The sequence below is a fragment of the Octopus sinensis genome, linkage group LG28 (assembly GCF_006345805.1).
Source record: "Octopus sinensis linkage group LG28, ASM634580v1, whole genome shotgun sequence".
NCBI lineage: Eukaryota > Metazoa > Mollusca > Cephalopoda > Octopoda > Octopodidae > Octopus > Octopus sinensis.
Window position 1 is genome coordinate 15,824,354 of NC_043024.1, and position 18,534 is coordinate 15,842,887.

At 36.8% G+C, this 18,534-nt stretch overlaps 1 protein-coding gene across 1 annotated transcript in view; it reads left to right on the plus strand.

The window, feature by feature from the left end:
* Positions 1-7,686: 7,686 nt before the first annotated feature.
* Positions 7,687-18,534, plus strand: part of LOC115225899 (glutamate--cysteine ligase catalytic subunit-like) — a 44,592-nt gene continuing 33,744 nt past the window's right edge. Inside the window, exons 1-4 of the mRNA XM_029796901.2 lie at positions 7,687-7,836; positions 11,761-11,867; positions 14,273-14,380; positions 17,798-17,863. Of these exons, the coding sequence (XP_029652761.2) occupies positions 7,687-7,836; positions 11,761-11,867; positions 14,273-14,380; positions 17,798-17,863 (431 nt within the window). The remainder of the gene's footprint in view (positions 7,837-11,760; positions 11,868-14,272; positions 14,381-17,797; positions 17,864-18,534) is intronic.

Here is an 18,534-nt window from a genome sequence, read left to right on the forward strand (position 1 = left end):
CAGGTTGTTAGAAAACAACATTACACAGATCAATAGAAGCACTTCCTTACACACATACATCATCAGTGAAGCCAAACAATTGGCCAACAACTTAGATATAGCAAATAGGGCAGAGATTTTAGCTAAAAGGAATGCCTTTATTACTGTCAAAGACTATAAACTGAATTTTGCCTTCAACCTGTCAAAATCCAAGACCTGTCTGGCGAGCAAACACATACTGAGAAACATCAAAAACAACATAAGGAGAGCCACCAACCTCTCCCTATGGCATAGCACCAACAAGGTGGTTACATGGTTTAATACCAACAAGGGGAGAGGCAGAGCAAGGTTCGATATTTACCCACTTATATCGAAAGGGTTACTGGTCAAGGCATTTTCCTTCGCTAAGGTCTTCACTGTCATTAGTGACGAGGACATAGATGTCATTATGCATGCCAGAAAAACAGTACTGTTCAATAAGGGTTCGACTTAATAAGTGCTATAGACAGACCATAGTTAAGTTCCAAATTCGGTAATATTGCGAATAAATGGTTCATCGTTGGTTCTATGTCAGTGTGTATATATAAGAAATTTTGCGTAATACGATTAAAAAAACCAAGGCTGTGTAGATATTAGAGCATTTATAGATAGAAAGTCTATTTATCTATAAATGCTCTAATATCTACACGGCCTTGGTTTTTTATCTTATAATGCAAAAAATTCTTATATATATATATATATATAGATATATATATAGAAGGTTGAAAAGGAACACACGAGTTGATATATATGGAAAAAAAGTCAAGAAAGAAAATGCTAAAATAATTTTATAAAAACCATTTCAGTACCAATTTCAGTCATTGACACTTTTTCAAATGTAAATTTGGAAAAAAAATTTTGGAAAAGTTATAAGAAAAGTTTTTTAAAAGAATATTTGCATAGTCTTCAAATACAACTAGCATTTTCCTTGTTTCTACCAAAGAGAGAGAGAAGCAGGCAGAAACAAGGAAAATGCCACTTGTATTTGAAGACTATGCAAATATTCTTTTAAAAAAACTTTTCTTTTAATTTTTCTAAATTTAATTGTTTAATTGTTACAGTTGAAAAAGTCACAATGACTGAAACCGGTACTGAAATGTTTTTTATAAAATTATTTTAGCATTTTCTATCCTTGACTTTTTTTTCCATATATATATATATATATATATATATGACAGGCTTCTTTCAAGACAATAAGTTACAACCATAGAACGAAGAGCAGTCTCAGGTAGATTGGTACCAACAGAGTTAATCCTTTTGTTGCAAAATTTCTGTTGAACTACATTATCTGTGATTTAAAGAATTTTGAAAATAATAAAGAATTTAATAAAATAACTTTGGTTTTTGGAACATAAATCAACATAAAATTTTGATGGAAGGTTTTTAATTTAAATCTCTTTCAAACAAGACATTTGTATTACAGAACTAGTGATGATCTCGAAAGGATTAAACATAATCCATTAGCCCTTTAGCATTCAGATTACTCTGCCAAATGTAATGCTAATTTCTTCACATTTCTTCACAATTAATCAATGATTATCTGACTGCTTTTATTTTTGTTTTTAGTAGCTAGTTGTAAAATCTCGAAGAGATCAGTATAGTAACTCTACTAATAAGTAAAGTTAATCTCCACATCAAAGTGGCTGTTCTGTGTTACTACTAGTTTAACCCCAGGCAGATCTTCCACCAGCTGTACATATTGAAGATCGAGGGAAAGAGAGAGAGAGAGAGTATGAAACAGCAAAAGTGTTAGAGAGAGAGCAGGAGAAAGTTGGTGAAGTTCTAGAAGATACTCACAAGTAACAAGGAACAGAGCATAGATGTGGTGGTAGAGTAAAGAAAAGAAAGGTACAAAAGTCATCATATATGCAGTGAGCTGTTGCCAAGAAGGCGCAATTGCAGTGACTGGCAAAAACCTGGGTAGAGGGCTGTGAGAGCAGAAAAGGGGACTGGAAGAAAATCATCATTTATGAAGAGGAAAAGTGAGGAAGAGAAAGATGCTGTTTAGAAGAGGAGATGTAGTTCAGCTTCTTGGTGTAGGATGTGTGAAAAGTTTGTTGTTACATGTGGGTTGGACCCAACTCTTCTAGCACTCAGTTTTGCTGATGTGAACGGGTCTTCCTCTAGAACCTTATATCACCAAACATCTCAGTCTGTTGTCATTTCCTCCATGAGCCCCAACAACCTAGAGTCAGTCCTCACCACTTCATCCATATACACATACACACACACACAATATAATATCACACACACACACACACATATATACATATATATACATATATATATATATATATATATATATATATATATATATATATACAGATATTAGTCAATTCGAGGATGTCAGGTCCTAATTGGGGATTAAATAATCCAAAGATTTTACTAGTTAATCACTATCACATAAGAAGAAAGCCTCAACAATATGTTAAGGATTATTATAGTAATACATGGCTCAGTGGTTAGAGTGCCGAGCTTACGCTCTTGAGGTTGTGAGTTCGATTCCCAGACCGGGCTGCGTGTTGTGTTCTTGAGCAAGACACTTTATTTCACGTTGCTCCAGTTCAATCAGCTGTAGAAATGAGTTGCAACATCACTGGTGCCAAGCTGTATCGGCCCCTTTGCCTTTCCTTTGGATAACATCAGTGGTGTGGAGAGGAGAGGCTGATATGCATGGGCGACTTCTGGTCTTCCATGAAACAACCTTGCCCGGACTTGTGCCTGGGAGGGTAACTTTCTTGGTGCAATCCCATGGTCATTCATGACCGAAGGGGGTCTCCTCACATATTGTTAGTAATGATGAAAGGAAAAAATGGTGGTTTTGGATGTTTAAATAATTTAAACATTCATAATTCTGTTTTCTTCCTCTTGTTCCTTGCTGTTGAAGAGCATAGGCTCGAAATGTAAAAGACTTTCTAACTAAAACAACTGAGAAACTTACTATATATAAATGGGGAAGTCTTCTTAAGGAAACTGGACACGCTCCTATTTCACAATACCAGATGAACCAATGGCTCAACATAAGGCACAGTTGAGGGCAACAGTGTCAAATACCCTCATACACCAGATGGGCCATTGACAATTTTGATGGGATCACATCAGTTGGAGGAGAGGAACCACGGAAGGATTGTGAAGAGTGCACAAAAATATAGAATGAATAAATGCATGACCACAGCCATCTGGCTGAAACACATAAAAGAGTAGAATAAAAGAAATATATATATATACACATACACACACACACTATATGCTATTGAAATTATATATATTTTAGTTTGAGTATATAGATCGGTAGCCACTACACACATTTTTTTCTCCCCTTGTTTTTTTTCCGTGTTCCTTTCTGTAGAAGAGCGAAGGCTTGAAACGTAAAAGACTTTTTCTATTCCTGAGTGTTATACTAAATACATCTGTTTGTTTTGTACACCACCTGTCTTCATCTTTTGTTTTTTTTCATGATCTCTCCCTATATATATATATGCTATTGAAATTATATATATTTTAGTTTGAGTGTATATATATATATATATATATATATATATATATATATATATATATATATATTTATATATGTGTGTGTGTTAATTTGAATAATGCACAGTATTTGATTAGTTTGAGGTGTTGTGGGAGATGGTACAAGAAATAACAGCAGTGAGAGGAGATGTTGTGCAAACGTGGGTTGTTTACAATTAGATTAATAAGAAAGTTTTGGATTCAGGTTACAGTTCTATTTATAGAATTAGTTATGCAAACTGCTAATTATGCAATGAGTTCACACTGCAGAATTAAAACTTCCAGACACCGTAACAGAGGCTAAATCTCCTGTCGCATTTAGATTTACTTTGCTTTTCTTGCGGTTAGAAATCTGTGAGTAAAACAAGAAAAACCTGTGCAGTAACTGAGGTGAGAAATGATTAAATATTTTAATTCTTTTACCTTTTACTCTTTAAATGTTTCAGTCGTTAGACTGTAGCCATGCTGGGGCACCACCTTGAAATTTGTAGTCGGTTGAATCCCAGTACAAGTACTTACTCCATCGGTCTCTTTTGCTGAACTGTGCTAAGTTACAGGGATGTAAACACACCAACACCTTACTTTTAATTTACAAAATGTGACTCTTCACTCCTAATGGACATATATTTCCTACATATGTATATTTTATATATATATATATAAAATATAAATTAGAGATAAAACCACTATTATGCAACTCAAACAGTGATAGACATAAAGTTACATAATAGTGGTTTTATCTCTAATTTATATTTTATATATTTATATTGTGAAATTTGATTTAATACTAAATTGAATTTTTCCCTGTAAGTTTAGAGTTATACTCCCTAATATTATGTATATATTGTATGTATGTGGTGCTAAATTATTATAAATTTAAAACAGTATAAATGAATTAACACCTCTGTGATTTTTTGGCCACCCTATATATATATATATATATATATATGTGTGTGTGTGTGTGTGTGTGTATGTATGTGTTTTATGTGTGTCAGGTATTATGTGTGTCAACAACCTAATAGCCCAGTTTAGCATTCAAGTTACATAATAGTGGTTTTATCATTCAAGTTACATAATAGTGTATATATATATATATAGTGTAGGCGTAGGTATGGCTGTGTGGATAGGCACAGGAGTGGCTGTGTGGTATGTAGCTTGCTTATGAACCACATGGTCCCAGGTTCAGTCCCACTGCGTGGCACCTTGGGTAAGTGTCTTGTACTATAGCCTCGGGCCGACCAAAACCTTGTGAGTGGATTCAGTAGATGGAAACTGAAAGAAGCCCGTCGTATATATGTATATATATATGTATGTGTATGTGCGTGTATATGTTTGTGTATCTGTGTTTGTCTCCCCAACATCACTTGACAACCGATGCTGGTGTGTGTACGTCCCTGTAACTTAGTGGTTCGGCAAAAGGGGCCGATAGATTAAGTACTAGGCAAAGAATAAGTCGTGGGGTCAATTTGCTCGACTAAAAAAGGTGGTGCTCCAGCATGGCCACAGTCAAATGACTGAAACAAGTAAAAGAGAGTAAAGAGATTAGCATTCAAGTGATTCTGCCAAATGTAATGTTTATTTGTTGATGTTTTGATTTAATCCTGGATTATCTCATAGCTTTAAGATTTCAATAATGGGATTATTTATCTTTCGGATGACATTGTGGGTTGGCGTGAAAGACTGAATCTGACTGGTTTGAACATTAAACAGGTAGAATATTTGGGCCAAACATGGCTGGTGTAAGTGTTAAATGGTTAGTGTCATTTTATTAAATTCCCAAATATGTCCACAAATATTTCTCACACCTGGTACTATGGACGTGATTATGCAATAGACTGAGGGATAATTTTGTACCCTAATCTATCAAACATCTTAATTATGTTTGTGCCTATTACTAAGGGAACAACTGCTTCCCTTCTTTCATTTGGTTAACTGAATTTATCCAGTCCACACTGTAAAGTGGTTGGCATTTGGAAGGACATCCAGCTGTAAAATCCATGCCCAAACTGACCTCTCCTGTGCTGGTGCCAGGTAAAAAGCACTCAGTCCATTCTGCTGAGTGATTAGTGTTAGGAAGGGCATCCAACCATAAAAACTATGCCAAAAACAGATGCTGAAGCTTGGTGCAGTCTTCTGCCTAGTCAGATCCTGCCAAACAGTCCAACCCATGCCAGCATGAAAAACAGACGTTAAATGATGATGATTATGATATAGGAGCAGGAATGGCTGTGTGGTAAGTAGCTTGCTTACCAGCCACATGGTTCTGGGTTCAGTCCCACTGCATGGCACCTTGGACAAGTGTCTTCTACTAAAGCCTCAGGCCGACCAAAGCCTTGTGAGTGGATTTGGTAGACGGAAACTGCAAAAAGCTCATCGTATATATGTATATATATAGATGTATGTGTTTGTGTGTCTGTGTCTGTCCCCCAACATCGCTTGACAACTGATGCTGGTGTGTTTAGGTACCTGTAACTTAGCAGTTTGGCAAAAAGTGACCGATAGAATAAGTACTAGGCTTACAAAGAATAAGTCCTAGGGTCGATTTGCTCGACTAAAGGCAGTGCTCCAGCATGGCCACAGTCACATGACTGAAACAAGTAAAAGAGTAAAAGAGAACTGTCAACGTGAATCGCTGGTCCTTCTGTTGGATCGATTCTTGGAAGACTCTTTCTTTCTTACATTCTCTTTATTAACTAAACTCTCATAACACTGGGTGGCTTCATCTTTTTTTTCCTATCAGTGAATGTGCATGTCATGGTTAATGTTCTCCTTAATTATTCTACTTAACAACATTTGATTCGGTAAGAGCATGTGCGCTGATAAGCATTCTAGACACTGTTATCTTCAATGACCTCTGAATGATATCTCAAGCAAAAAATAACCAAAGTCATCAAATAACGTCTACCTTCCAGTGCTGACATGGATTAGACGGTTTGACAGCTGCTGCTATACAAGAGGCCTATTGCCAATCTCTGATGTCTGTTTTGGTATCGTTTCTACTGCTGAGTGCTTTGTATGTGGCATCAACACTTATGAGTCACAGGTGATGTCACTCTCTAACAAAGACCTCTTAACTGGAGTTGAGACACAGGCGTGGCTGTGTGTTAAGAAGGTTGCTTTCCAATCACATGGTTCTGGGTTTAGTCCAGCTGCATGGTGAGCTGGCAGAAACGTTAGCACACCGGGCGAAATGCTTCGCGGTATTTCGTCTGCCGGTACGTTCTGAGTTCGAATTCCGCCGAGGTCGACTTTGCCTTTCACCCTTTCGGGGTCGATGAATTAAGTACCAGTTACGCACTGGGGTCGATGTAATCGACTTAATACCTATGTCTGTCCTTGTTTGTCCCCTATATGTTTAGCCCCTTGTGTGTAATAAAGAAATAGGTATTTGGGGTAAGTATCTTCTATTATAGCCTCGGGCTGACCAAACATTTTGAGTGGATTTGGTAAATAGAATCTGAAAAGGCGGCGAGCTGGCAGAAACGTTAACACGCCGGGTGAAATGCTTAGCGATATTTCCTCTGCTGCTACGTTCTGAGTTCAAATTCCACCGAGGTCGACTTTGCCTTTCATCCTTTCGGGGTCGATTAAATAAGTACCAGTTACGCACTGGGGTCGATATAATCAGCTTAATTCATTTGTCTGTCTTTGTTTGTCCCCTCCATGTGTGTAGCCCCTTGTGGGCAGTAAAGAAATAAGAAACTGGAAGGAGCCCGTCGTGTATATGTATATGTGTGTCCTTGTGTCTACGTTTGTCCCATCACCACTGCTGGACAACCAGTGTTGGTATGTTTACATCCCTGTATGTTACCAGCGAAGGGAATATCCAGTATGTGCATCTCTGATCATAAGCAAGTGTAGTGGGGCGGGGGCGGCATCACAGCCATGTGCCGAGAAGCATTTTGGGGGATTTGAATAAATGAAAGAAAAGCAAAGTTTGAAGGAAATATTATTCATTTTTCATACTTTCTAGAAGTAAGCAAACAGGAAAAAAACAGTTGCTGCCCAAGGACAAAAATCGTGTTGTAATCAATACGTGGGTCAATATTTATACGATATCAAGAGTTACTTCTGTTTATTTATAGTTCTTACCAAACATAAAAGACCTTGTAAAGTAAAACTGGTTGAAAGAAGCAAGCATTTGCCAGATTTAAAATGGGTCTTCTTATAGAAGGTACTTTAATGACATGGGAAGAAATCAAGCCTTATATTTTACACATCAAGAAACAAGCAAGAATGCAGTTCGTTCATGTGTATAAGAAATACAAGGACCAAAAAAATTATCCCCTTTATTGGGGTGATGAAGTAAGTATAAGCTATTTTAGTAATTTGTCTGCTACATATATATGACTGTGATTTTTAACACTATGTGTATATAAAAGATTCTTTCCTGAAGTGAAAACTGCAGTTTATCAGGTTTTTAACGATATATCTGCTTTAAGTATGGTATACAGATTGCTATTTTGAACTGATACTACTTCTCTTGCCAATGACATTATCTAGTGTGTTAGTTTAATGCCGCACCAATGATTTGTTAATCGCTATTTTTTCTATAACAATGTAGCAGGCTAAATTTGTCTGAGCACACGGTTGCTTGTGGATTCTTATAACTGATGATGCTCAAAGATGTAGAAATACATATTTAGCAAATGCTACTACTGCTACCAGATACTTTCCATCTGACACTGATGTGTATTTGTTAACACTATACATCTATGAGATGTTTTCTCAAGATGTATACAACAGCTGATCAGGCTTTCAATGATATACTTGCTTTAAGTAAGCTATACAGGTTTCTCTTTTGAACTAATACAGCTTACTCTTTGACTAACTTGTGATTGATTTTTCCTAGTATGTAGTTCCAGTTGACTCTTGCTACTGAGGAAGTTCAAAGAAACAGACTATTTCTAGCAATATATGTGCCTGTAACACATATAGTCACAATTAGTGACAACGAAATTTTGCCTATACAGTTTATATTGTGCCCAACTGCCCACAATTTTATACTATATATCTATAATACATTAAAAGTGAAGTTCACTCTTGCTTGCTTGCAATGTTACACAGCCAAACTGGCGCATAATGAGAAAATACTTTGAAAGTAAAGTCCTCCTGATATGTGAATACGAACGGAATAAAACTAGTTTCATGTAAATCGAACCAGTAATTATTGAGATATTCGGGGTTTTGGAGTATAAATACCCAGAATGGTACATAATGGGAAAATACTCCAAAAATAACCTAACCCTGAAAGGGAATAAACTAGCCTTTCCATTAGACACATTGTGATGGGGAAAATATTTTAAAGTGAAAATGACTTTAAAAATACGTAAATATTTCGTAAAAGGCTTGTGTGTGAAATTTTTTTCCATCGGTTTCCTTTGAGTGCATTCAGCGTATCTCACCTCCAAAGATTAGGCTACTATTTCTAGCACACTTTGCCACCACGTAACAGCTATTTGCGATAAAGGACCCGAAATACCTGTTACGTGGTAGCAGGTCGTGCAAGAAATAGCAGCCAACTCCTTGCTTTTCTGGGGAAAGGGGCTGTTTACGCGTGATTTCGACGTTACATTCATTGAAAGCATGCCACCAAATAACATGGAAAAGAAAAAAACCCACGAAATAAAACTCCGTTGGTGGGAAACTCAGATTTCCTCGGTGACCCAACGGGTCACAGGTAGCCTAATATATATATATATATATATATGTATATTAAAAATTATAACTGAGGGCACGAGGCACCAGCGTTGCCATACATAAGAGTCGAAAAATATTCTAAGTCACCATTTCACTGAAAGCACAACAGGTCTACGAAAACTGAGGGATGAGCAAAGAAATTGGTTAACCATCGTGGCAGATAGTTACAAATGAGGTTACAGATATCTCTGTATCATATGATTTCAAACTTTGAGATGTTTCGCTTTGTTCTCATCAGCAGGTCTTGCTGTTTACCTAGGGTTAAAATCTTTACTCACTTCGTCATGCCTGTTGATCGTTGAAAGAACAGTGTCAAATTTCAAACCATGTCAATGTATAATTTTACATTAATAAATATAGATATCATTATTATTATTGAGTGAGAGAGCAGTGCAGGTCATCAAGGTGACACTGGGGTAAAATATACGAATCCCAGTATACCCATCATGACTACCCGTCTGATAAGGGTACACCGGGCACATGAATCACAACCATATGCGCGTGACATGGTGATTATCATTATTATTATTATTATTATTATTATTATTATTATTATTATTATTATTATTGAGTGAGAGAGCAGTGCAGGTCATCAAAGTGACACTGGGGTAAAATATACGAATCCCAGTATACCCATCATGACTACCCGTCTGATAAGGGTACACCGGGCACATGAATCACAACCATATGTGCGCGACATGGTGATTATTATTATTATTATTATTATTATTATTATTATTATTATTATTATTATTGAGTGAGAGAGCAGGGCAGGTCATCAAAGTGACACTGGGGTAAAATATACGAATCCCAGTATACCCATCATGACTACCCGTCTGATAAAGGTACACCAGGCACATGCATCACAACCATATGTGTGCGACATGGTGATTATTATTATTATTATTATTATAATTATTATTATTATTATTATTATTATTATTATTATTATTATTATTATTATTATTATTATTAATATTATTCCTTCGTAACACAGTGTAGGTAAAAATGCATTGGAGTCTTTAGTCATCTGTCAAGTCACAACAAGGACCTCAGACAGATGATACTTTCCTTAAGATGTGCGCTGTGCCCAATACTGCTGCTTTTTGCAAGACATTAATCTTGCCTGCAGGCTGCTTTCTTTCCTCTTTCCATATTAAGTACTGAGCATTTGGTAATCCCAAATTCCATACCGATGTCTCTACCACACTTCTGGATTGTTTTGGTTACAGAATATATCTGTTTTTCAGATTTCCCAAACAATTTCAGGTCATCCATAAACAGAAGATGGTTCAAAGATGGGCCTTTCTTCCCATATCGGTAACCCATCTTAACTTTTCTCAGTGTCACTGTTATGAGTATTAGTGCAATTACAAAATGTAACAGAGAAAACGAGTCACCTTGGAAGATTTCCCTTTTAATATTAACTTCTCCAAGGAATATATTACTTCAGTACAATTTGGTTTTCCACTCGTTCATGCTATGCATCAGAAAATTTGTGATGTCAGCAACACCAAACATCTGCAGGCATTCAACAATCCAAGAATGAGGCACCATATCATATGCCTTCTTAAAGTCAATCCAAGCCATAGATATGTTCGTATGATGTTTTTACAATGCCTCAAAACTGTTTTATCGATGACCAGGTGATCCTTGGTACTCTGAGAACTCTTCCTACGTCCTTTCTGTTCCCTTGGTAGTATTTCTTCCTGTGCCAGGAAACTGTATGTCTTTGCCGCACATATTCCAGTGAGTATCTTCCAGATTATGTTCAGGCATGCTATGGAACGGTAGTTTCCCACAATATTCCCCTTTCTTCTACATTTCATTACAAGTGTTGTCCTCCCAGTCACCATCCACGTGGGGATTGTACCTTTCTGCACACACTTATTCAATTGGGCTGCTAGTCTTTCATGCACTGCGTGGCATCTCTTCAGCCAGTCTGGGGGCTTTCCAGTTAGGCACTTTACCCACTTGTTCTTTCACATTGCCTGTGCTTATAATATTCCTTAGTTTCTTTTCTCCGTGTAATTCTGTCTTGATAGTTCCTATCCACATTGCATCCCTCTTATGCACCACGTTCTTTCCTCCATAATCCAATCCAGAACTCCTTGGCTTGATTTGCATCAGGAGTAACATTTTCTCCCATTGTCTCTTTCTAACGTTCGAAAGATCTTCCGAACATTAATAATAATAATAATAATAATAATAATAATAATAATAACTGATCAGGAAGCATTAAAACCAATAAAAGGATGAATCCATAAACTTTATAATTAATTAATAATCATAATTGAGGATACACTTATTATTATTATTATTATTAGTATTATTATTATTATTATTTACCCGTTACACTCTGTAAAGTGGTTGGCATTAGGAAGGGCATCCAGCTGTAGAAACCAAGCCAAATCAAACTGGAACCTGGGCAGCTCTCCAGCTTGCCAGCCCTGGTCAAACTAGCGCATACCAGATGATGTTAAATGATGATGATGGTCCAAATTAAATTGCATAATTGTTCTTTTTTAGAGTGAATATTCCTTAATACAATTTGACCATGAAAAGCGAGTTGTCCAGTTGCTTTTGGCTGCCACATCTCTACTTGAATCTCCTCAATTAAAGGAATCAGAATCATTGTGAGTAAAATTACCATATTTTCCAGCAGACAAGTCAAGTATTTGCAGATTAAAATTTACAGTCAAAGTAGGGCGGGTCGACTTATACACCAAGATGATTTTGAGGGACCAAAAAATCCATTTGAAATGCAGTGAGATTTGCTTGTTGATGCTTGATACCAATCCATAGAATGATTGTGTCACAGAATCTTGACAATATTCTACAGTGAAGCAAAGGCAGCGTGTTGGCAGCATCGTTAGCGTGTTGGACGAAATGCTTAGCGGTATTTCGCCCATCGCTATGTTCTGAGTTCAAACTCCGCTTAGGTCGACTTTGCCTTTCATCCTTTCGGGGTCGATAAATTAAGAACCCGCTAAACACTGAGATCGATTATTTACATTATTTACAATTGACAGATTTTTGTCCTCAACTTGTTTATTGTTAACTCAACGTTTCGGCTGATATACCCTCCAGCCTTCACCTTAGGGAAATTTTGAACCTGGGTTCTCATTCCTAAGGAATTTTTCGATGTTGTTGTTATTATTATTATTATCATTATTATTATTATTATTATTATCATTATTATTATTATTATTATTATTATTATTATTATTATTATTATTATTATTCAGGTCAGTGCCTGGAATCGAACACTGAATCTTGGGGTTAGTAGCCCGCGCTCTTAACCATTATGCCATATGCCCAAGAACATATGGCGTAGTGGTTACAGAACTGTACTGAGATCGATGTAATCAAGTCATCCCCTTCCCAAAAACTGCTGCCCTTGTGGTAAAATTTGAAACCGAAAGTAGCAAGCTGGCAGAAGCGTTAGCACACCAGGTGAAATGCTTAGCAGTATTTCGTCTGTCTTTATGTTCTGAGTTCAAATTCCACCAAGGTCAATTTTGCCTTTCATCCTTTTGGGGTCAATGAATTAAGTACCAGTTACGTACTGGGGTCGATCTAATTGACTGGCCTCCTCCCAAAAAATGTTGGGCCTGGTGCCTAGAGTAGAAAAGAATATTCTACAGTGAAGCTGTGGTTCTCAATCTGTTTAGCTTTGTGCTGTCCTGGAGGTCAAATACAAAATTATTGGTTCACTTTCAAACCACATGTTTACGCTACATGCTTGCACTACATGACAGAAAATGCAGTATTATCTATCTTTTACTTGTTTCAGTCATTTGACTGAGGTTACGCCGGGGCACCACCTGGAAGGGTTTTAGTTGAACAAATCAACCCAAGGAGTTATTTTTTAAACCGTTCTTATTCTATTGGTCTTTTTTTTTTGCCCTAGATAAGCTGCATGGCTGTAGCATCCCAGCGACACATGGGGGATTAAGGAACTTGTAAACCTTGAAGTCAAAAATGTTACAAGCCACAACATCACAGTGAAAGTGTGGAGATTTTGTGAAACCCTCATTGTAATTAGTTAATCTGCATTTCTTTGGTTCAAATCTTAGAATCCACCACTCTGAGATAAAGCTAAACATCAAAGCAAAACAGTGTGGTGGCCCGTATGTGGTTGTTTGCCTCTCACATTACTCTGTTGTTTAAGAAAAGCAGGTTAGATAAGAGGAAGGTTAAGATGTTTGCTTCCCAACCACAACGCTCTGGGTTCAGTCCCGCTGTGTGGCACATTGGGTATCTTCTACTATAGCCATGGGCTGAACCAAGCCTTTAGAACGGATTTCGTAGATAAAAACTAAAACTTGCTATTGCACGGGTGTGTGTGTGTATAAATGTGTTATAAACATGTGTGCATATGTGTGTGTTTTTGCATTGACGTGTGTTATGTGTGTGTGCATGTATAAATGTGTTATGTGTGTGTGTGTGTGCATGAATGTTATAAATATACGTATGTGTGTGTGTGCTATAAATATATGTCTGTGTGTGTGTGTTATGAATATATATTTGTGTGTGTGTGTGTGTTATAAATATATGCATGCATGTTTGCATGCACGTGCATGTATGTGTGTGTGGAGGGATGCCTTTATCTTGACCTAATAGTTGTAAACGAGCGTCACTGTCATACATGTGGTGTTGTCAGTTTCCAGTGCTTAGTCAAACGTAAATATTGCATTGCTTGGAAACGGGAAGATTGGCGACAGGAAGGGCATCCTGCCGTAGAAAGTCTACCTCATATAAATTCCACCCAACTCATGCAAGCATGGAAAGTGGAAGCTGAAATGATGATGATGATGATGGTGGTTGTGTGTGTGCGTGTGTGTGTGTGTGTGTGTGTGTGTGTTGTAGAGTAATAAAGAAAATTTAAGATGTTTTATAAAGAAATTTCTTTAACCTAATATTTTATAATTGTATTTGAACTTTTCTCACAAAAATTAAATATTCCTACTAATTGAGCGAATTTCTGATGACAATTTTGATAAATATAATCTCGTTTTTTAAACCCAAAATGCCAAAGCATGTGGTCTCCAGAATATACCGAATTTATGATGGAAGGCCACCCCAGAAAACCGTTTGGCAGTTCCATCACCAACTTGAATCTTATAGAAGAACATTTTAAAGAAAGGTAACCATGATATTTGTAATTTCCATTATTTACATTTTACACAGAAATATTTAACGTTTTATTTATTTATTTATTTTTCATATTGTTCATTTTGTAAACAATTACATTGTTGTTGGTTTTTGGTTTCAACCAAATTCCTGGTTCTCTGTATTTCTAGTGTCAGCATATTTGAATCTACAATGCCAACTGTTTAGTAATTACACACACACACACACACACACACACACACAATCATTATCGTCTTTTAACATCCATTGTCCATTCTGGCATGGATTGGATGATTTGACCAGGGCTGCCAAGCTGAGGGGCTGCACCAGACTGCAGTCTGATTTGGTATGGCTTTCTGCATCTGGATGCCCTTCCTAACGCCAACCACTCCGAGGGTGTAATGGGTGCTTTTACGTGACACTGACACAGGTCCCATTTGCATGACACCAGTATTTGCTACGACTGTCATTTTGCTTGGCTTAATGGGTCTTCTTAAGCAAAGCACACTGCTAAAGGTTTTGGCCATTTATCATTGCCTCCATGAGGCCCATTGCTCGAGAGGTTCTTTCTATGTGACACCGGCACAGGTGCCAGTTACACGACACTGACCACATTGCTTCTGTAAGGGCCAATACCTGACAGGTGCTTTATGTGCCAGCATCATATATGTATGTATATATATATATATATATATATAATATGTAGAAAAATACAAACTGGGACAAGAACGTAAAACATTTAGAAGACGATACAAAAAACACGGACGGGACATTCGAAGCCTTCAATCTTCAGTCAAGAACTGGATCATCCTAGCAATTTCCGCCGATTAATCTTGAGATCGCTCCGATCCGGCCAGCCTCAAGGAAAAACTAAGCTACGAGCATTAGCATTAGATTTCTTGGAAAAAGGATCGAATGTATACGAAACAGGGACAGAAAAATGGACGAATATACATTATGTATATATATATATATATATACTCTTTTACTCTTTTTACTCTTTTTACTCTTTTTACTTGTTTCAGTCATTTGACTGCGGCCATGCTGGAGCACCGCCTTTAGTCGAGCAAATCGACCCCGGGACTTATTCTTTGTAAGCCCAGTACTTATTCTATCGGTCTCTTTTGCCGAACCGCTAAGTGACGGGGACGTAAACACACCAGCATCGGTTGTCAAGCAATGCTAGGGGAACAAACACAGACACACAAACATATTCACACACACTTATATATATATACATATATAGCCATTTAGATTATACATACATACATACGTACATACATGATGGCTGCCCCCTCGTTATCGAGTATGACCATTGCACGAAGCTTAATCAATGTTGTTCTCGTGCAATGCATGTGCAAGAAGATTTTTTTTTAAGTGAGGAAAGGCTGTGCACTGAGTCAATCCCACTCACTAAGCAACAGCAGCCATAATCCGAAAAGAAGAACAAGTCAACATCATCGGTAACCACTGAGCCGCAGGTTTTGTGTCGGAGTTATCCCAGTTACCTGAGTTACCATCTCCTAGAAGGATGCCCTAACAAAGGCTAGGAGTCCTTCACTCCCAGTGGTTTAATCGCGCGATCGCGTATTCAGTTCGATTATTTCTATGTCCCCACGCATGATACAGCCTTAAGACATTTATTGGATGGCTGTTGACTCTCAAGAGTTCCTCCGCCCTTTGCCACATACATACATACATCTTCTACTTCGCCGTTTCCCCATTGCCACAGGACTTTGGGATGGTGTCATGACGTCATGATGTCATGACATGCGCGTGAATTGGATTATAGTGAGGGTGACTTGCGCAGGATCAGCCTCACTCTCTCGTCTTGGTGCACCGGATCCAGTGGCAAGACAAAGTCAAGACGACTGGGGGTAGACCAAGATGCATGGCGCAATCCAACGGCCCCTATCCACTTCTGCCCCACCTGTGGGAGGGGCTTCCTTGCCCGGATTGGCCTCACCAGCCACCTCAGGTCTCATGGCGGCAGTTCCATCAGATGATGTCAGTTGGTCATCTTCGAACCGAAGGATGAACATTATTACATACATACATATATAGCCATTTATATTATATATATAGTTATATATATATACATATATGGCCATTTACATTATACATACATACATACATACATACATACATATATATTATATATATATATAGTTATATATATATATATATATATATATATATATAACTATATATATAATATAAATGGCCATTTACATTATACATACATACATACATACATACATACATACATACATACATACATACATACATACATACATACATACATACATACATATATATTATACATAAAAGCGGTGAGGACCGAAATCCTTCAAAGAGATGTCAAGCATCCAAGTCCGCCGGTACAGTCCAAGTAAAGAATATATATACATAAAATGTACATTCCGTCTTTGCAAAAACAATAAATGAAGTATAAGGATAGGATAAATTGTAGGTGAAGACGTTCTTTAATTCCTGATCCAGGTTGGGAGAGAACCAATTCCAGGAATTGTTTCGGAGTCTATTTAATTCCAAAGACGAAAATGAAAACCTCTTGTATGTATGTATGTATGTATGTATGTATGCATATATGTATGTATGTATGTATGCATATATGTATGTATGTATGTATGCATATATGTATGTATGTATGTATGTATGTATGTATGTATGTATGTATGCATATATGTATGTGTGTGTGCACGTCTGTACGTAGGTATGTATGTATGTATGTATGTATGTATGTATGTGTATGTGTATGTATGTATGTATATATGTATGTATGTATGTGTGTATGTATGTATGTATGTATGTATGTATGTATGTGTGTGTATGTATGTATGTATGTATGTATGTGTGTATGTATGTATGTATGTATGTATGTATGTATGAATGTATGTATGAATGTATGTATATATATATGTGTGTATGTATGTGTGTTTGTATGTATGTATGTATGTATGTATGTATGTATGTGTGCATGTATGCATATATGTATGTATGCATATATGTATGCATGCGTGCACATCTGTATGTAGGTATGTGTGTATATATGCATGCATGCATGCATGTATGTATATATATATGTATGTGTGTGTACGTCTGTATGTATGTTTGGGTGCATGTATGTAATGTATGCATGCACATATGTATGTATGCATGTATGTAGTTTTGTGTATGCATATATGTATGTAAGCATATGTGTATGTCTGTATGTATACTTGTATGTATGCTTGTATGTGTATGCATATATATATATATATGTATGCGTGTGTGTACGTTTGCATGTATGTGTGTATGCCTATTTGTATGTATGTATAGGTGTGTGTACGTCTCTGTATGCAAGTATTTCTGTTTTACTGTGAAAACTTGAATTATCACATACTCAATAACGAATGTTTTTCAATTTCAGACGTAAATCAATAAAGCAATTGTTGGGCCCAGACCAAAGTTTAGTTTCTTTAACAGCTTTTCCCAGGTAAGCAAAATCTTAACGGTAATGTTGTGGGTTGGTTTTTTACATAAATATTTATGTTTTTATGTTATTATTTATTTACGTTTTTATTAATTGTTTTTTGTATTATTAGATAATAGTGAGCCGGCAAAACTTTTAGAATTTGAACTCAGCATATAAAGTATACTTTTCAGCTTTACATTCTGACTTCAAATTCCACCATGGTTGACTTCTACATTGTTGGATAGTGAAATTGTACACCCGTCCCCGGTAAAAAGTGGTAGGAACCATCCATTATAAATAGACCAGTAGCCGGTTATCAAGAGAGGGTCGAGAGTTCAAGAGTTGAGAGGCGATAGTTCTTGTCGGTGTCTTGCAGAGCTATCAGTGATAGTAAGACAGAAGTTAGTGTATTATTATTCTGGTACAAAGAGATACAATGGTATCAGATGACTAGTACTGTAAATCCTCGAGTATAGTCCGCCCTTGAGTATTAATACACAGGGGATTTTTAGGGGGCTGTACCTCTGAAAAACCTACACCTTGTTAAACGCAACCCTTCTCTAACTTGAGTCAACTTGGTTTGTAAAAATGTATATGGTATCGTCCTTTATTATTATTGTATATATAGCATAATGCAAACGTGTAGCTTTTTTCTGCCTTTTGTTTGCAGAAAATAAAGAAATAACAGTAAT